At 43.0% G+C, this 21,648-nt stretch overlaps 1 protein-coding gene across 1 annotated transcript; it reads right to left on the minus strand.

Annotated features, from left to right (window-relative positions):
• Positions 1 to 184: 184 nt before the first annotated feature.
• LOC311187967 (mRNA cap guanine-N(7) methyltransferase-like) lies at positions 185 to 21,249 on the minus strand (the record flags this gene model as incomplete). The annotated part of the gene is made up of 10 exons (XM_084259747.1): positions 20,694 to 21,249; positions 19,765 to 19,900; positions 16,616 to 16,741; positions 12,618 to 12,733; positions 11,551 to 11,732; positions 10,861 to 11,025; positions 7,763 to 7,880; positions 3,171 to 3,272; positions 2,084 to 2,117; positions 185 to 222 (listed from the first exon to the last, which is right to left on the minus strand). The coding sequence occupies exons 1-10, from the start codon at positions 21,168 to 21,170 to the stop codon at positions 185 to 187; spliced, it is 1,494 nt and encodes a 497-aa protein (XP_084115873.1). The 5' UTR covers positions 21,171 to 21,249.
• Positions 21,250 to 21,648: the final 399 nt, after the last annotated feature.

Here is a 21,648-nt window from a genome sequence, read left to right on the forward strand (position 1 = left end):
ACACACACAAATGTTCATCTGTCACAGACAGCAGGGTCAAATTTATCCGCCGGAGTTTCCAGGCAGCATTCTGCACATTTAGAAATGAAAAGCAGCAAACGGAAAGTTGTCCAGTCTATCTCAGATGGATCATTCACAATTGCGTAAGGATGCAACAGCTGTTCTGATGCTACTGCAGACGTGCTTACGGCTGCTTCTCAAATGCAAACACCACGTAAATACCTAAAAAAGAGAATAAATATAAGTCAGAGTTTGGTTTCTCCTATCCTCAGGGCAAACAGAACAACAGTCTTGGTCCTGGACCCAATGTGGTCAAAAAAGTCTTAGCGGCTTCTAAAGAGCAACAGTCCCATTATTTCCAAGAGTTTCTCCATTATGCTGCATCACATTTAAGCAGATACGGGATCACGTACATGTGCTTACTTAGAAGCAAATACCCGCGTACTCTAATACCCGGTGGTACCACTGCCCTTGAGAAAACAAATTCGACAGCTCTCAAAATCTCTGAAACAGTGGAAGGTAAGGAAAGCAAAGAAAATCAAAACTAAAAAAAATGTGCACGACTAACTTCTTTTTACCTGGTGTGAGGTAGACAGGTATAACAACTACACCCCTACGAGTACTAATGACAGCGTTACTCAGTTTTCTTTAAGGAAAGGAAAACAAAAAACCTACCGCTAAGAATTAAAAGGAACATGCATAACATGCACACCAACATTCACCCACTTATCCAACTGTAGGGCTGGAGGGTTTGATTTATCTGGCCCCAACAGCGATATTCCTGCACGCAGCCAGCCCCAAGAGCATGCTCCCTTAAACAAGTCTTCCTGCTTTGACTCAAAAAGACATCTAAAAGCATCGTGGCTCCTCATTCTGAATCACACTCAAGTTCAAACACGTTATGTCTTCAAACGAGATACAGATAGATTTTTATGGTCAGAAAGCACCCGCAAAGACGACAAATCATCGAAACATCACACAGATGTTCCGGGCATGCACCAGGGCATTCAACTAGCAAGTCAGGGTAACAGGCCCCGAGTCTTCACTCCTTGAGTTCATTTCTCAACGAGGGGAGTACACCACCAGCCATTTCAAAGTCTACTTTGGTCATGCCCCTTTATCTACTAGTTTCCAATTTCTCTGAGGAGAAATGAAATATGGCTGGCACTGCAGCAGGTAGATCAGATAGACGAAAAACAGGCAAGGTGATCCAGTCATCAGCACTGCAATTCATTAATCGCTCCTCCTTTCCTTAAAACAGCTTGCCTTGTAGTGCACTTAATTGTGCATTAGTGCAGACGTGTGCATTACACAGCACACTTCTGCAAGACAGCTCTAGTAACTCGCGCACTCGTTTTTGCGCCCCCAACACCCTTTCGCAGACCGTTAACGTACAGCAATGCTCAAACGTCTATGGAATGGATTCTCTCTGACCACCTGTGCCTTCAACATAATCAACAGACATTTAAACGAACGGTGGGAACTACCTTCTAAGTCTTCAGGGCAACCACACAACATGATAAGAGTGAGACTCTGGAGCTGACTTCTGTTGAAGAACCATGGGAGTTCACAGATCCACCAGGCCTTGGAGTTCCCTTCCAGAGACAGGGGCCTCGCTTCAGAATGTCCCTGGATTATGCCCGTCCCCAGTCCTCTAAAATACCCTGCTCACTACGCTTCACTCAAGGTTCTATTACTTAGCGTGCCTTCACTGACCACACCGCAGTGACCAGAATCAAATAAAATACATGGCAGTGTTCTACAAGCCGAAATGTCCAATAGGCATCTGAGGTAAAGACAACCGATACAGATGGTTATGTGGTAACGAGTAGGCAGAAAAGCATCTGAGCATGCTTGTGAAAGTTTACATTAGGCAACACCCTGCATATATCTTCCTCTTGGTCCTAAGCAACAGTGCAAGAATGGGGCAGCTATGTGAAAATATGAAAACACACACGCACGCACACGCACACACACACACAAGTGCACACACGCCTTAACCTGTTAGAAAATTTCTCATTTCAGATTTTACTGATCACTTTTTGAAAATAGCAATAAATCTGCACTGAAGAGATATACTCACTGGTAGCTTCCCATTCTGATTTACTTAAGGTTCCCTAAAATTAAGAAGAAAGAAAGAAAATTTTAGATTGAACACGCAAGTACAAACGTACTTATGTTTCAACAATGGAGCTGCCCAAGCATCCCTCACTTCGCTACAGATGTTTTAAAAAATACTGTGAATGTCATACTGATCTGAGCATGTAAAAGAAAGCAGTGAGATTCACCTTTCATGCCATCTCCTTAGCACTTTTGCCAAATGTTTTATTAGTCCACCGATTTTCATGCGATCAGTAAATTTGTGTGAAGTCATGTGTTCCTGTCCTGTGTGTGTGTGCGACTGGGAAAAGCATCCATTTTTATTTTTAACTTGCAAAATGAAAAAATTAAAAGTCCTATCTTGCTTCAAACATCAAACAGTACTGCTGGAGGAAATACGATTTTTGTGTTTTACCAAGGAGTTACAAAGTTATAAGTCATACAAGAGAAATTAAATATACTTGAAAGTTGTAGAAGATCTGAAACCATTTCGATACAGTAATAGACACATACAGCAATACCCTGACTAACGAGACCTGGTGGAAATTCCAGTAATTAGCATAATTTTGAAGAAGCGATGAGTGTAAACAATAGCCTAAACTGTCCCCAGAGATGTCTTATGCAAAATCTCTTGAGGACTACGTCACAGTGGTGGGCTGGCATTCAAAGTTAAAGAAACTGAGAGCTTCCATGTAGAAGCCAGCGCAAATGAAGACGTAACCTTTCCCCACCCAGGTTCACCAGGCGCTGAATTTGATCCAAGGGACACTGGAAGTCAGTAGTGCCTAGGCGAAGATATAATGGGAGAGCTAGCAAACTCTGAAACCAAGACTAGTACTTCTCCCCCATCCTTAACTGCCCCCACCCTCAGGTCACATTAAGTACACTTTCTTCTACAGTCTGTAGCAATACAAAGTCATCCTAACTTAGGGAAACAGACTAACATGTATCTGATTTGGAACAAAGTGAACCAGTAAACCACTGAAATAATCTCCCAAGTTTCCAGACAGCATGTATGGAATGTTGCCCCCATTTTCATTAAAATATGCTTTTTAAAAATGAACACTTACCAAGGGTAACTTTACTTGCGTGTTCTTCATGTACTTTGCCACATGTTCATAGTCATCCACCTTCTCAGAGGCAAGTCTGGAATTCTCATGTGTAGGATATGGCTAAGGACGCAAACAAAATTCCTATCTAAAGCTATTTCATCGAAATTTATTATTTAACAATTTAAACATACAAAAATCACTGACACATACTAAGACAATAATCCCCAAATATTGCTACAGGAATACAAAGTATACACACTTCTGAAATAGGAAAACAAAATGGGTGACAACAAAGCTGCTGCTGGCATCAATTTTGATCATCACAGCATATTTAGAGCTGGGCCCAATTCTATCATTCATCCCCACCAGTTACCAGCAAACACTCATCTCTTCCTGATGGCCCATCAAGGAAATTGTGTATTACCACACAAAGCCGAAGGTAGGTTACATGTCAATTTCAACACGACGGTGATTTAACAGTCATGGAAAAGACGAGCAGCAATTAGAAATAATAGAAATGAAACACTCCAGTTAATAGAGTTTAACCAAATGAGCTGAAGAACATGAAGAAAATAACCCAGCATCCAAAATACAGGCAATGTCCAGTTTTCCACAAGAATCTGAAGGAACACACACACACACACACACACACACACACACGAGTCACAAACAAGTTTTGGCCAAAGACTTCTTCCAATGACCTCAGGCACTATTTGCAATCCATTTTAAGTATTATCTCTTTATGTTCCAAAGCACAGTGCTCTGGACTACACATGTATCAAAACATAATGTATGGCAGAAAATAATAAATTTAAAATACCTTCTACCCTACAAAGGTGGAGTCAGGGTTCCCCTGCCCTCCTCGGGGCTCTGCACTTGGCCTGAGAAGCTGCTTGTGGGCAGTGCAGGTGGGCATTTTAGCACCCACCACCAGAGGCCCCACTGGGGCACAGGTGGCAGGCCAAGGCCGGCAGTGACAGCGGGTGGCAGTTTCGACCCCCTGAGCATGCAGTCCCCGGTTCAGGGCTTTAGGGAGGAGCACGAGGCCCCACGGGCCAGCTCCAGCACCAAGGCTCCCTCCAGCTACAGCAGTAGAGAGGCCCATGGATTTGGTGCCTGGATCGTGGAATGGACCAATCTGGTGTGAGCTATGAGCTGACTGGTAAACAGTCCAATCAGCCCCAGGGCTGAAAATGGTCTCATCAGACTTGTAGACGGGGCATTCTGAAGGAGGAGATAAGGCAGGGGCAGGAGCCAGCTTGGGACTTGGATCATCACTGTCTCTCTCTGTGCTTGACGAGGACTCTCGGTTCCTGGCCTCAGGAGAGACACTCAGACTTTCACAGAAGGACTCTGTTCCTGACCTCTGAAGAAGAAAGCATCCAGCAGCCGGCCTCTGGAGGAAAAAGAGAAGCCAGAGAGCTCTTCGCTGCCTAGGGGGCCACTGCCCTTCCTCGGACATCCCCTGAAAGGAGCACCAGAGGCCTCAGGGCTTGGTATCTCAAAGAGCTACTTGTTCTGGGTGTGGCTCAACACCTCACAAAGAGCTGCTGAGACGGTGTTGCTGACATCGCTGCCTCCTGGTGACCAGTGCTGACCAGCACTATTGGCTGGTGCTGTCCAGCACTCTTGACGGGTGAACAGCACTCAGTGTTGGGTCACCTCTGGAGGTGTTAGTTGTCTGACACCGCCTGCTAGTGCGGCTGCCTCCATGGCTTGTCTGGCCCAGCGTCTGGTGACGTCCATCAGCCCGACCTCAGACTATGGCTGTGGGCTGCTGCGGCGTCATCTCATATGAGCGCCTCTGGCTGCGGTGAGTTGAGTCCTGGCCCACTGTGCGCTGGCTGCCATGAGGTCCAGGCCCACGTTGGTGGACAGCGACCTCTTGGGTGAGCGGCTTTTTGTTTAGGGCTTCCGAAAACTCTGTTTCCCGCATTTGTTAAATAAACCCCACTGTTGTTCCCTGAGCCGCAGTGGCCTTGCAATTGTGTACACGGGTGAAGAACCCGGGCAGTGACCTGTCATCCACCAGGCACTGTCCTTCTGATCTGCTGCAGGACCCCTAGTGCCCTGTTTCAAGGTTATATACTCATTATAACTTCTTTCCTTGTCTTATTACAACAGAACAGCTAGCAAGGATCCACTTGAAGTGCAGGTCTGCCTGGTGAGGTTTTAAGAAAATGACCCAAGAAAGGTATCTTATCACCTATCCCACCCCCCGCCTCCCCCCCCGCCTGGACACCTTCATCATCTCAAGAAAGACCTCACAGTAAAGCACAATTAGTGATTTGGACGTCCATGTTGTTACCATAACCGATCGCAAGGGATATACAGAACATCACTTACTACTACCTATCACTGAGTTTGTTCTAAACCTTCAATCTCAGTCTTTGCGGGGTCATCACAATCGCAAAGCTTCAAAACTCTACCGCCAATGAATGGCTGCCAAACTACCCTGTTGTACCTCTGCTTGTCAACCGGCCAGGGCAGGGCTCCGTCATTTCATTATCTGTCTATCACCGGACATCAGGCTCCTCTCCTCTACCGATCACTTTAAAACACCAAGCAATCTAAGACTGTAAAGCCACAAAACTGATTTGTTTTTAATAAAACTTGCTAAAATAGACATACCCTAGTAAGTATCTCCGCCTAAGGCAGTAACTTTGCCAGACCTGTTCCCTGGTGAGAACAAACACACACACACACACACACACACACACACTCTCTCTCTCTCTCTCTCTCTCTCTCTCTCTCTCTCTCTCTCAGAAATACACAGGTGTCAGGACTTTATAACTATAGTGCCAGTCTTTCCATTCTCCTTTCCCTCTGTTTCACAGCACCACAAGAGCAGACCATGCGGTTTTGTTTTCCTGGTTTTCTTGCTGCAACTCTCTGCCAGCTGCTGTCTGACAGCTTTACAAAAAAACGCTTTTTTAAGCAAACATAACAGAGCGGGTCCATTTCAATATCTGACGTGGACTAAAGCAACAGCATCCCTGATAGCTCATTCCACCTCCGGTCTCATCGTCCCTCCACATCCTCAAAGCCGGACGAAGGGGGAGAAGGAACACAGGAGAGCTGTTGTGCTAAAGAAATGCTGAAAGTTTAGTAGACTTCCTCAATCACCCCCACTCTCATGCTTCTCTGCCTTCACTCCCACTGCCTAACTTTCTTCTCCAAGGGCCCTATCATACCCCCACTGCAGAATTCCTTCTTTACTGTAGTTTTCACACTGTACTGGTTTGCTCGCATGCTCGGCTCCTCAGTGTACCTCGAGTTCCTTGAAGAAACCACATCTTACCAACTGATCACTTTACATGCAAAGCACTGCCAGGTAACAATGATGTATGAATGGTGTGCACCTGTGGCAATTTAAGGAGCTACGCTATCTCTAGCTTTCCCTTTTTCCTAGAAACAAACAAGAGTGAGCCTCTTCTCCTATAAAACACACACAAACATTTCTAATTCTAAAACACGAGAATACAACCAATAAAGACTGTAACATTTTAGTGATTGCTGGTTGCAAAACTCAATTTGAACACTTAAGGAGGTCGCGTCCACTGAGGGATGGGGGTGGGGTGTTGCACCCAAAAGGACTTTTATGTGAACGCCACCTATAAAAACGGAAGAAAAATCTGCAAGTTGACAGCCACGTGACCTTGAACAAGTCATTTATCTCCTCTTAACTTCCTAACGCCCATTTGAAAGTGTGAGGAATGGCTGCTGTGTTACTTCATGGGGGTAATTACGAGGCTAAATAGGAGTATTTTAAAAAAGTCTAAATTACACAAATTCTATTAAGAAGTTCAGTGAGCATCTCATTACTAAGAGTCTGCTGATCAGTAACAAAGGGGTCAAGACATAAAAACAAACAAACAAACAAACCAAAAAACCATAATCAATGGCTGTGCAGAGTTTAAAGCTTGCATAGGTGCCCTTCACCGCGGCAAAAGGGGAAGCACAGAGGAGTCCAGGAGTTAAAGCAGGTCCCAGCATGAACAGACTGGCATCTTGCTGGACCGTCACCACAGAACAGAATTATGCACGGCACGAGCCTCTCTTGGACCCTCGCCAGGAAGGTTTTAAATTACTGCCGTAACCAAAGGACATTACTGAAAAGAAGTGGTTCTCAACTTGGGGTGACCTTGCACCCCAGTGGATAGCTAGCAATTGTCTCAGACATTTCTGGGCTCTCTCCTAGGTGGACAGGGGTGCTACTGGCATCTAGCAGACGACAGGGATGCTGATCATCTGAAGTGCATACAATATAGTGCCCCGACCCTGTCCCCACCCCTGCCTTGCCAGCAGAGAATTAGCCAGTCCTATATGCCAACAGCGCTATCTAGAAAGATGGACTATCTAGAAAATGGAATCTGAGGTCAGCACTATCCATCGACCATCCATCCAACCATCTATCCTGTATTTATGTAGTACCTGCTAGGGTAAGCTGCTCTACCAAGCTCTGCCCTCGGTGCTGAAGATCCAGAGGGCAGCTGTAAATAGCTCGTGTAATTTATATAAAGGTTTAGTGTCTACCTGAAAAGAACCTGAAAAATAGCCAAACAGTCCTGCTGTGACCTGGAACTTTTGCACCTTTTCTCAAGACTTACCTCCAGGGCTTGCATTCGTTTTAACAGCATTTTATTTTCGCTGTTCTTAATCTTCTCTTCATAGAATTCCAGAAACGTTTTTTTGTAGACTAGTTTCATTTTGTACTTCTTTGCCATTCTGTACAACACAAAACAAAAACTAATGCAAAGGCTTCCAGAACACTGGTAATTCCTCAACAGCTTACTTCCACACCACAGCAACATCTTTTGTGCTGAACTGAGCAATACCATCTCCTTTAAAAATTCAATACAGCATGACGCAAAATGAATGAGCAGTAACATACCAGTAACCAGGCCTATGAAGAAATGTCTCTGGTAACTCTCCACGGATCACAGGTAACCCTACTAAAGTCAAATGGTCAGGAAGGATGATGAAGGCTTTCTTCTACTGATGCCATCCTATTTAACCTGATCTCTAATCGTGGCTTTGAAGACAGCTGCCAACTTCCTTCTTAAAATGTAAGTGTTTCACCTCTTGCATACCCCGGCAAGATACGCTATTAATTTAGCCTTCACCTGGGGCTGCTTGGCCCCTCAAGGTTCTGAAGAGTCTGGCTCAGAACCTTACTCATTTTCACTCCCTGGCTTTACACAGCATGCCCACAGCTCTCTGGAGCTCAGCTCTTTCGTCACTCATCTAGTCCAATGCTTACTAGAAATCTCCACCAGGATGTGTCGCGGGCTTTCTCTTCCTTTCCACATCTAAGGCTGAACCCACTGGTTTGTTCTCCTGCCAATCTTTGCTATTTCAGTAAATCCACCTAGCGATTCATGCCAGAAACCTCGGGGTTCTCCATGAGAGCTGCCCGCCCCCCTCTACCCTCTGCATTCAACACATCATCATTTACCTGTACAACATAGTCCAGGTAGGTCCGTTTTTTACACCATTCTCCTTCAATCGCCATCAGCCCTCAGCTGTTAACGGTGGCTTGTTTTTCTGCCTCCAAATTTATGCTCCCCCTCAGCACAGTTTCCAGCTGCAGCCAGATGAAGCTTTCAAACCTACACACCTAGTCAGTCATTTCCCGCCGCAACACCCTTCACTGGCTCTCCAGCACTCTTAGGATGCAATCCCAAAGCCTGTCACAGGGCCTCTCCGGCACGCGAGTAACAAGGGCCGCTTGCTGCCTCATCTTGAGCCACGTGGACCCCTGATTCCCTAAGTCCCAGTCACAGTGATTTTCCTTCACCACCTCGAACTAGCCAAGCAGGCTATCTGTCACTTCAGGGCCTTCACACACAGATTGCCCCCCAGGTGCGAAAACACTCTTCCTTCCAGTCTTCACCTGGCCATTGCCTACTCATCCTTCAGATGTGAACACAAACACGATTTCCTCACAGACGCGGCCTGCTGAAATCCTCAATTACCCTGGGTCTCCCTGTCAGGCTTCTCTGTTTTCCCCATGCCTGCCAAAGGGAGGGAGTCTGGGGAAATGGTTTCCGACCAGAGGCTAATGAGGAGAGGAAGAATGGGGAGGGACCCTTGAGAGCATACAAGGGGAAGTGCTGTGAGGCGACAGGGTGAGGGGAGACATCCCAGGGCCACTGGGATTTGCGTGTAGGAGACCTATGTATGGAGGGATACCCTGGAATTTGAGTCAGCCCTCCTCAGAAAGACTTGAGCAAGACAAAAAGCCTCTTCTGTTCCGGGCAGTTCATTTGCTATCCTAAGGCTCCAAAATGAGGCTTCAGACATAAAGGCAAGTGTTACACCAATAAATACAAAGAACTCAAATGGTGAGCAGGTTTGCCCTATACAAGTCAATCATATGTTTGTTCAGTTTCTCAACGAAATGACAAAAGGGCATCTAAAAATCCCTACACAGGTTTGAGATTCTATTTCACCAAATGAATACCTGTTTCAGTAAATCATTTTTTAAAACTTTACATAGTTAAGTGAGGACGTGTGACTTTATACACTCACCATCACTAGGCAGTTTTGAGTGCTGGCTGAGCATTATGGACCAAAAAAACAAACTTTCATTTCACTCCTTATCATAATGGGCATGCTAAAATTATAAACCTTGTTAAAAGGAAAATAAAAACCAATAAGCTGTCATACCAAGCACGTCAAACAAGACACCCACAACACTCATTCTATCACAGAGGTGAAGAGCAGTAACATTTCCCAGAAGGTTACTGATTTTAAAGGGAAAAAAGATGTTTAAATACTTAAGTGTTGGCTTAGGTTTATAATTTGTGGGTGTTATGCATCATGTCACATGCTACACTGAACTGTCTTACATTACTGCATAAAATCTCCATATATTGTAGAACTACTGAACATCCTATGCCCATAAATTTACAAGCTGTCTAAGACACAATTCAAATAACCTTCTACCATTCCTCAGGAAAAAAAGGATTTTCATTTCATAAAACAAACTTGACTTGTTTTAGGAAATCAAGTTTGGTCAAGTGTCGCGCAGCCTACGTTTAAGTGCATTCTTCTGCTCCCATCTCATGGAGATCCCCAAGACCAAAGAGTCTCACAGGTCTGGAAAACTCAGTTAGCCCAACTTTTCCCAGGTCTGTGGTTTGCCAGGGCTCCTAGGAATTCAGGTGCATGAATGAACACTTTCCTGAATGAGGACTCTTATTCAACATTGCCTATGGGACACAGGCAAATTCACAGCTATAGCGAAATATGGGACAACTTTTAATACTAATTCCCTGTCAAAGGAGGACATTTGCCTGATGAAGACTCACTTTCTATTGACAAAGTTACTAGCAGTTACTTCCAAACGGAGGGGGGTGGGGAGGGGAATCTTTTGTCATTTGCAGTGTCAAAGGTTGGCTTTTTTTTTTTTTTTCTTTTTTTAACCACAGGATAAAATAATTAATTCCGGAAATGAAAAAGACTTAAGTACGTAAACTGTTGAGAGACCTATGGCACAAACCCTGGATTTAAAGTTAGTTCCTCTATCCCAACACAACCCACCCAAGCCCCCCTACCCCCTTTCTAAATTACAATACTTTTTAAGTCCCATTTAAAGTTAGGAATGAACAGAAATATTCTTTTTTTTTTTTTTTTCAATATTCCTTTGCTTTCTCTCCTACGACAAACAAGAGAATGATAACAGATTAAATAACATTCTTACTCATTTAGCAAAGGAAAATAGACCAAGAATTCAGGGACATCCACAACACCTTCCAAGTGGAAGTCATATTTGCAGCCAAATAATGGATAATCTCCTTTCTTCTGAAATGTCACAGTATATATTTCATTTCCAAATGATTCCGTTTCTGAAGCTTCAAGGCGTCTTCTGTAAGGGTTGTCCCCCAAATCAAAAGGAAAAGATTAAAACCGTTACTAGCTCAGACTTACTTTGATCAGTTCACGCACATGAAAAATCCCCACGGCCACAATCTCAAAGAGACAGTTGCTTAGCCTTCTCATGGAATCCGAGCCATTTTTTTTATGAAGCTGCATACCAGAAGATCATCATCTCACTAATAAAATTTGACTGGAAGAATGTTTTGCTGTCACGACAGGTGGTTAAGTCTCTGTGTTTCAGTATCTGCTCTGCAGTTTGGCCAAGGGCAATACACGCTGGCTCCACATGACATCAGTCTTCAACTGAGTCAGAGGTTTTAAAAGTTCACTGGTAAACCTGACTTTTTGAACTTAAAGTTTCAATTGCGTCTCTATGCAAATACACTATCGACGTTCAGTCCTTGTAAGCTCAACATGGCGTATTTTAGAAACTCTATCTAACAGATATTTGCTAGTTTCAAATCTGCTTAATCCTGAGTATTTAATAAACCGCACTATACTTTAAAGTACTTACATCAGTTCAAAGCTATTGGGAGTGGTACCGATATAATAGCCTCCAGGACTGAGTCTCTCACAAGCATTTCTGAGCATCATGTCAGCCTGCTCATAGGTCTCAAATGAGTAGTGACAGACAAACTGGCAACTGCAGATGTCAAAGCACATTTCTGGGTCTCGATATCTGTCAATCAAAAGTTCCTGAAACAGATTAAAATGGGTTAAGATCTTGAAGCTACGTGCAACACGGTTTATTTACATATTTTTTTCTAGAGAACTAGTGTCTAGAATTAAGACCCTAACATTGAATCTGTCCTTCTGTCATTCGGTACCTACAAGAAAGGTCAGAATGAGTCATTCTGTTATCTGGCTTCACAGTGACTTTAAAAACTAGGGAATCAGAAGGCATGCTTAAAAATACACCAATCAAATATGACCTTTCAAGGAGGTGATCCTTTTACTCGGTTTTACTTGCAAGTCAAAAGTCAAAAGACACATCATTGACTTGGGATTAAGAAAACCACAAAGCTGGCCTTGTAGGATGCATTTGCCAATACCCAAAATGGTTTTCCCAGCTCTCCAGCCTTCTAGCACTATACTCAGCCACTCTTCCTTCTCATTTTCAAAACCGCAACCAAAAATGTTTAAAGATACCTTGTGATAGGGTTAAAGATACCTTGTGATAGTTTAGTAAGCTGATGAGTATACTAAGTAACATCAAGTTCAAGGTGGGGCTTTCCCCATTCCCCTGTAGTTCTCAGACTTCAGTCATGCTTAGAGATTCAGAAACAGGTGGAAGGTGGGGAAAAAGCAGACTCTGGCATGTTGGAAAACTACCCTATTACATTACAAGGTGAACAGAACACTTTTATTTCAAAATACTGGAAAATACACCTCCTCCAAACAAAAAAGCAGCCCGTGATTTCAAAAGTTCAAACTATTACAAGCAAAAGACTTCCCCCACTACCCAGTGGGTCATTTAAGGAAATGTATCGAGACAGACTTTCCAGTTGAGAGGATACCACATCATTTACCCAAATGAAAACATGAAAAAATTAAGTGAACAATCTTACAAAAACCCTGTACCTTTGAACAATCGGCAGTTATAAATTCTGCATTGAAAATATATTCATTACCGCGAGAACGAGTTTTCATGTCCTCATATCTCTGTTGACACTGTCTGACAGAAACATCAGCGATATCTAGAAGGGGGAAGACAGGTGTTAGTAACCATCAACAAATATCCAGGGAGATAACAAAATGCAAATGCAGAAATGGCAAAATTCTAGACTTTGATCTCAACTGGCAAGTTTCAGCATGAAACTTAGCAAGCCTTCCTACAAGCAAAAATCTTCTATTTCCTTCAAAATAAGACCGTCTTTACTCCAACGCAAATGTCCACTTATTTTTCAAAACACATTAAAAGCTCTCTCAGTAGGCAAAAGTCTTATCGTGATTTTTAAATACTCATTCAAAGTTAAAGCACTATGGGAAGCTGTGCGGAGGACCACACAGCTTTCAAAAGGAAACCTGCACTCCTGTGTCCCATTGCAGCACTATTTACAAGAGCAAAGATATCGAAACAACCCAAATGCCCCAAAACAGGTGACTGTTCCAAGAAAGATGTGGTATATATACACAATGGAATACTACTCAGCAATCAAAAAAGATAAGCTCAATGCCATTCGCAGCAACCTGGAGGGAGGTGGAAGGGATTATGCTCAGTGAAGTAAATCGAGGGAAAAAGGGAAAGATCTCGGATGGTTTCACTTGTAGGAGGAATATAGGGAAAGCAAACAAGGGGTAAAGAGAGAAAAAAAAAAAAAAAAGACCAAACTAGCAGACAAATCATAAATTGGAGACATACAGCAGGTGAGGGGGAGGGAGAGGGAACAAAACAGGGGAGGGAAAAGCACAGGAGACGATGGTGATGGTGCACAGGTGACTTGGTGGTGGGAATTTTATGGGGATTACACCTGAGAGAAAAATGAATAAGAACGTATATATTTACTTTAAAAAAAAATAAAATAAAATAAACCAACCAACCAACCAAACAAAAAACAAAAACCCAAAGTGAAAGCAGAAAGTTTAGATTCCAACTTGAATTACAAAACCCAGCAGTACACCCAGTTTTACAGACATCAGGTTTCAACTTTCATAGTGATATGTTATTTGCCTTTTCTCCTGTGTGGCGATTTGCACTAATGGTGCAAAAGCAAGGGAGGGGTAAAATGCTGGCACCTTATCATGGACTGATAACACTTGATATATTCTTGACCACAAAGCAGAAAAGCCAGTTTCATTTAAGAAAGTCCTTGATAAAGCAGTAAGAATTATTATTTCACTAAATCTTGGTTCCTGAACACTCATTTTCATATTCTGTGGGATGCGCAGGAAGCAACAAAAACATTTCTGCTACCTAAGGAAGTTTGACAGTCAGTTAAAACAACAAGACAGGCTTGTGTTGAGGTGAAATGGCCACTGTTTTCATCAAGTCATTTGCACTTGAAAAGAATGGCTGAAAGACAACCTGTTAGTTACTCAGACTTGGTAGTATGTATTCTTGAAAATCAACAAAGTGCATCTGTGACTTCAAGGAAAACCAGAAGAAAGTCTGCATAACTTTAGGGAATGTTACTTTCCCACTATTACCGCATCTTGCAGTGCAACAGATTTGTTCATGGCACACAACAGCCCACCCAACTTAAGTACAGACCAAGAAAAGTTCGTGGATAGGGTTTCAAATTTCACACAGGAGCTAATTTAAGGAACACACCTTAGTGGGTCTTGGTTCATCCCAAGACGAACAACTTCAGTCTGCAAAGGTGACTACATTTTGCAACTAAAACACTACATTTTACAACTACCGATCAAACGAAACACCACAACATACTGAATGCACAAACTGGTGTGAGCATCCAGTTGACGCCTACTTTCCAGATGCCAAAGGGATTTGCAAAATCATTTTGAAAATGCCAGTCTTTGCATTAACATTTTTTTTTTTACTGTTTTTTTTTTTTTTAAGATTTATTTATTTTTATACAAGAACTGGGGTACAGGCCAGAGGTGTGGGGGGTGAGAGGGTTCACCAGAGACAGAGTGAAACAGAACAGACAGATGGACCGAAATACACTGCTGAGGGGAGCAGCGGGCAAGACGGGAGAGGTCTGCCGGGCCATGTGGGCATCTCCCTGGCCAGCCAGGAATCAAACCTGTGTTGCAGAGGCTGCGACAGCTTCACAGCGCTGTGCTCAACCCACTGCGCCACCAGGGAGGCCCTGCATTAACTTTTCTTTTTGAATGAATTAAAGGCATATTAAGACATCTCAGTTTTAAGTTCTATAACCAATAGCTATAACCACACACACACACACACACAAATTTTTGGGGTCCTCATATATTTTTAAGTGTACAGTGGTCACACAACCAAGAAGTCTGAGAAGCATCAACTTATTTTTTTTTTAAGTTATTTATTTATGCACACAAGCACTGAGGTACAGGCCAGAGGTGTGGGGGGTGAGCGAATACACCACAGACTAACTGAAACACACAGCTGAGGGGAGCAGTGGGCAAGTCAGGAGAGGTCTGCTGTACCATGTGGGTAGCTCCCCGGCCGGGAATCGAACTCGTGCTGCAGTGGCTGCGGATAGCCTCATAGGTTGCGTCTTAATCCCTTGCGCCCGAGGAGCCTCAATTTAGGCAATACTTTGGAGGTGATGCTCTATACTTCCTCCTACTCCGGGCATAGCAAAGAATGTGATGACTGCTTGTCCTACATTCCAGTATTAGTTAGGGTGTTTGATTCATTTAGTTGTAAGTTCTTATCAGTCTTCCACACAACAGCTTTAGCGTCTCCTCCTCCTTTTTTTTAAAGATTCTTTTTTTATTTATTTATGCATACAAGAACTGGGGTGTAGGCCAGAGGTGCGGGGGATGAGAGGATTCACAAGAGACAAGAGTAAAGAGCAGAACAGGCAGATCTACTGAAACACGCTGCTGAGGGGAGCAGGGGGCGAGACAGGAGAGGTCTGCTGAGCCATATGGGTTGCTCCCTGACCGGGGATCGAACTCATACCACAGTGGCTGGCAATGGCTTGGTAGAGCTGAGACTTTAACTCCTATGCCACCAGGGAGGCCCAGCTTTAGCTTCTTTTTATGACTGCTGCATAGACCTATTATTTCATCAAGGGTGGAGAAATGGTGATTTTTCTAACATTCTGTCTGCCATGATGGATTATGATTTTCTTTTTTTTAATAAAGAGGAACTTCCCTTTGCAACCATTTGGTTCCCCTGAAACTCAACTCTTCCCTTCTCTTCTCTTCTCCCTAGATTTATTTATTTATGCACGCAAGAGCTGGGGTACAGGCCAGAGACAAGGGGGGGGGGGAGGGTGAGAGGATTCACCAGAGACAGAGTGGGGAGCAGAACAGGCAGACTGACTGAAATACACCGCTGAGGGGAGCAGCAGGAGAGGCAGGAGAGGTCTGCCTCACCATGTGAGCTGCTCCCTGGCCGGTCGGGGATCAAACTCGTGCTGCAGAGGCTTGGGATGGCTTCATACTGTGGGTGCTTAACCCCCTGCACCACCAGGGCCAGGGCGGCCCTGAAACACTTTTCATGCAGGGTAGGGAAGATAAGTAAGTACTCAATCCCCACCCCCACCTTATCGTAGGAATTACAGAACGACAAATAATGGCTGGCCCTAACAACCTCCAGGGGTGAACAATGGGATTTTCCCCTCTTTATGGGATGTGTTTTGATCCACTGTAATCACTTATGTTGAAAATGCCCTCGCTTTCTTCAGCGGAAGCCTTTTCAAGTTTCTCTTTTACACAGGACTCTAGTCGTCTTTGACTGCTTCCTTCCTGGTAAGAAGGACAAGTTATCTCAGGCTCATTAATCATAGTATAACACCATCAGTAAAGGCTCCTAACTCATCTTAAAAAAACAACCCTTACAGTGTAGACCCCAGATTATCCTGTTGTGAGTTACTTTGCGTGTCATGTTGATAATGAGATCCTTCCAATTTTCCCCTACCCGAATGACCACAAATTACTCTTCCCCATGCCATCATTTATCTTACCAACACAAACAAGCTTGTTAATCCTTCCCTTTCTCCACTTGAGCAAGTCTCCACCTTTACCACAGCCCAGGTCCAAAACAGTGATATCGCGTTTTTTCTTCTGTCGCACCTTTTCTAAAAATTCCCCTGAAAGAGAGAAATCAGTCCTGGTAAACGATCGCTTTACTGTTATTTGCTAAAGCATAAACTGCAACCCTGGTGACCTGTGACTGACTACTGCCTGACGTGTGATAAAAAGAAAATAAACTATTAACACATTCAGTGATGTAATTAATCATGACTTTTGCTAAACATTTCAGAATATGACTAAGAGATAAATTATCTGATCCTGCAGCAGGAAAGATGAAAGAATATGTCTCTGGAATTTGAAACGGTTGACATGGGTTTCCAAATTTGATTCAACGTGAACTGGCACACACCTTAAATTCTAATACCTTTATAAGAAGACTCAACACTTGTCCATAGGAGAAAAGTTAGCTGTTCATAATTTTCGGTACCTTTCACATTCCAACGCTGAGCGTCTAGCTCATTGTACACCTACGTAAATCAAAATGGACACGGGACCATGCGAGTACCTGATTTTCATAAAAGACGCCAAGCGTACCACCAAAAGAAATAAGAGCACGAGTCAAAAAAAACCGTGCAAACCTCTTATTTTTACGCTCAGAACACCAAACACTCTGAAGTGAAAATGGAATCTTTCACCCCAATCTACCAGACCACGATTATTATATACACAATTACTTATATATACAATTTAAATATTATATACACACAGTTATTTACATATATAATATAAATATCACATATCAGGAGTCAAATGGTTCAAGTTGCGGTTGGAAGCACAGTCATATTCTTCGATAACTGAGGTACTCAGCCATTCAAAAACCGGAGACAATACTCACTTCCAGAGCTCCTCTCCCTCCCTATCTATCACTCTGAGATTAATACTTTCCATTTGACTGCTGAAACAATCTCCATCAATACTTCTGCTTTTCATCGCCTCTAACATCTTTTTTTCCCTTTTTTAAAGATTTATTTATTTTTATACAAGAGCCGGGGTACAGGCCAGAGAGGCGGGAGGGTGAGAGGATTCACCAGAGACAGGACGGGAGCAGAACAGGCAGACGGACCAAAATACACTGCTGACGGGAGCAGCGGGCGAGACGGGAGAGGTCTGCCGCGCCATGTGGGCATCTCCCTGGCCGGCCAGGAATCGAACCCGCGCTGCAGAGGCTGCGGACAGCTTCACAGCACTGCGCTCCACCCGCTCTGCCACCGGGGAGGCCCGCCTCTAACATCTTAAAGTAACTTCAACAGGAGCACGAGTGATCCATGTTCAACTTTCACAATGACCCTGAAGAACATAAATATCAGACTGAAAGAGTGGAAAACAACAATAATTACAAATCTTTGTTTCCGCACGGTAAGAGAGGAGAAATCCTCATGAAACACCATTCAGAGACATCTTCATCCAATCAAGGCGAACGCTCAGTCATTCACTAAAGTATAAGCACCAACCGGAAAGAGAACATGACAGAGAACGAGTATTGAGAAGACAACGGAAAAGCCAGAGAGCGAGCCTGGCACAGACCACACTGACTGTACCACGACAGAAAGACTGGTGTGGAGTACAACGACCCCAAAGACAGACCCCAGACAGTGCGACCACCCCACTGGGACAGCTGAAGCAGAAGGGAACACTGTGAAGATGCCGAGAGATTACTTTATGCTAAGCCTTAAGGTGTCCTTTCCAAAACTATCTGTCTTCCTAGTTATAAAAATAAACACACAATGTGGAGAATATGGCTGAACTTAAATACATTCACTCAACGCACAATGAAGAAATGACACTTCAGATAAAATACCCAAGGAAGGGTAAGTTACCTGCAGCATCACTGTGGACAATGAGGAGAGGATGTGACAAGGTGGAAAGAAGTTAGGGCGAGGTTCCCACGACTGCCTTTAAAGTATGGGCTAAAAGTGCCATAACATTAACCTAAAATAAGTAAGCTAGCAAGTAAACAAACAAACAAACAGATAAATACATACAGAAGCTGACACTGATTACGGCCAGTCAAGTAAATGATATTTTTGTCGTAACATATGAGTAACAAAAACAAAGAGAGACAGAAAATATTAAAGTATGTTTGAAATAATGGGCCTAATTCCCATTCCTAATACTTTTTTTTTTTTAGCAGCAGCAGCAGAATTGACATTTGTATGGTTAATGTAGTTTATTTATACTCTTTATTTATTATTGTTTTTTCAGAATGGATAATTTTGCTTTCCAAAGAAGCAAACTATCATCCAGACTCGTAGAAAGTACCCACAATTATCACATTTATTTTTTTCTTTTGATGTAATCAAGAACGCAATCAAGAAAGCTTGCTCACTTTCCCTGAGGTGGGCTTAAACACAAGACGACCGAATAAAATCCTTACTGTGAATGACTTCAAAACACACTGGCTTTTTAAAATTCTCCAAACTCGTGTAAGAGTCTGAGTACTAGCTGTACAAAACAACAACTGTTATATTCTGAGTCATGCTCTCTGCACTGACTTCCATTTAATTTCAGAGGCAAGTTTCCACAGATAAAGGGCTGCCTCCAAACAGTTGAACGTCTTCACCAACCCTCAAAGGAAACTTTATTTCTCCCCAGACACCATATAAGAAAAACAAGTTCATATGGCCAGTCAACACACATGACCTTTATCAGGTCATGAAAGGCTTCAAGATAAAAAACATGGCATTGCTCACCTTCCTCACTTAAGGGAACCTGGACGCTGAATCCAACTACTGTTGGCTATGCCACTGCTTCAGAACTATTAGAATAAAATGAAATAATTATGCAGTACCACCTGGTACCTGAATTCTCAGTATAAAAATAAGCACACTGCCTTTTGAGCCTGATTAGCTCAACTTAGCCCAGCCTATGTTGTCCACCCAGAGCCAATCTGAACAGAATTGATCTCAAAGGCCCAGCTTTAGTCTTTAGCTCCAATCCTATTACGCCAATGAGGTTTGACAACAGAATAAATAGAAATTAAAGACCTAGCAGTTTGGTGTATGATTAACCACCAGGGCAAAAAATGTAAGCCGGCAGTTGAAATAAAAACTCACACCATAAAAACAAAAACCAGTCCTACCGATGAGGATACTTTTCATCCAATTATTGAAGTTTCTTAGGTAAAATATTCGACTTTGGCTACGCATCTGCAAACCAACTTCCTTAAGTTCATTATAGTGGGCAGCCACTGTGGAGCTATGTCCCTCTTCCAAGTTCTGTAAAAAAAGAGGATGGAACGAGATTAGGCATCAGAACATGAGGAAAGTAAGCCGGAAATGGCACCTGACCTACAGAAGGATACAATACAACGAAATCAAAAAGCCTCAGTATGCAATGCACTAGCCACGGAAGTCATTATGCAGAAGATCTGTTTTCCCCTACTCCCTATTTTAGCAAACGTCCCTCGGCTGTTTGGCGCATGATTGACCTCTAGGGGAGAAAAATATATGAGACATCAGATTCCTTCACAAAATGGTGTTCCCAGCAGAAAAATGACTTGCAATCCCTTGCTCTAGAATAGCCCTGTTAAGCTCCAGACGCTTGCATCTAGTTACTAAAACTGTCTGTAACTACCCCAATCAGGAAGTTAGAAACAACTCTGTATAGTTTAAGGCACTGCATTAAGAAAGGAACGTAAATCTGGATATGACTTTGAAATTTATCACTTTAAGCGAAAATCTCCATTACTTCAGACACAAAAAAAGGGAGATGAACACCTGATAAAAAAGGGACTGCATACCCTTGTCTTTAAAAAAAAAAAAAAACACTAAGAACAACACAACTATAAAAGCTAGCCTTCAAGTTTCTCATCAAACTGAGAATTTGAAAAGAAGATAAAAATGACCTCACTAGCAGAAGTGTCACCTAAACAGAAAGAAGAGTTAAAAGCCTACTCTATCTTAAAGGCCACAGTCACTAAGATTTTGTAAATACCGGAATTATCTTACAGCTGCTCCACATTTCAATGTGACAAACCGCATAAGAAGTAAGGTACCTTTTTGGACGTACCTTCTGCTTTTCAGGAACGTCCTCAAGTTCTGTCTCTCTCTTTTTCTGAGTGGCAGCTCCAGCAGAAGGCTCGTCTTCTGGAAAATCACCAGGTTCCAGCCTTCTTTTCCTTGAAATGCCTTCCTCATCACCAGAACCTTTTTCCTCCAGGACATTTTCAGCTTCGAGCTTTCTTTTCTTCAATGAGCCCTCTTCCCCACCACTTAACCTTTCCTTTGCAAGTGCTCTTTCCTTGGATGGCGTGTCTCCCCTACATCTAGAACCTTCCTTTACAAGATCACCTTCAGATTCCATTTTTCTCTTCCTTGCAGTGTCCACTTGCCCACAGGTAGGAGGAGCCTTTTCAGAAAGCCCAGCCCCAGAAGCAGTTGTGTTTTCATTAGTACCAAATGAAGATTCTGTTTCTGTACCTATTGATGCTTTTGCCTTTCCATAAGAGAGCTTTTCACATTCCGCTGTGTTTGCAGAAGTTTCCATTCTTGATTACACAGGAGGCAAAACTTCATGAGTTAACCCTGGAATGGAAAAGATTGGACATTACATGTAATTACAAGACGCTGACAAGTTTAACCAGACAAGTTTAACCAGACAAGTTTTCGACAAGTTTAACCAGAAGTTAAGCCACTTAACTGCAGTGATCAACTGGAAGTTTAAAAAAATATCTCACTTTAGAGAGACTAACATTGAAAACAGCGTTAATTGCTATAAATTACGCAGGAACTCCTGCCTATGCTAACTGCAACCCACAAACACTTCAATCTTATCCCAAAAAAATCACTATTAGCATTAAAACTGACAAAGGAAATGGGGATGCACATGTCCTAGTTGCATTTCTACGGGGTCCTTACACTGTATGTTTGGACACTGTGTGCTGGCCCCATACCAAACCCATACAGGCACAGTAAATCTGGAACTGTCAGATATTTTCTCTTCGCCTTGAGATACCGGGGAAAAA

The sequence above is a fragment of the Talpa europaea genome (genome assembly GCF_964194135.1).
Source record: "Talpa europaea genome assembly, contig: HAP1_SCAFFOLD_86, whole genome shotgun sequence".
Lineage (NCBI taxonomy): Eukaryota > Metazoa > Chordata > Mammalia > Eulipotyphla > Talpidae > Talpa > Talpa europaea.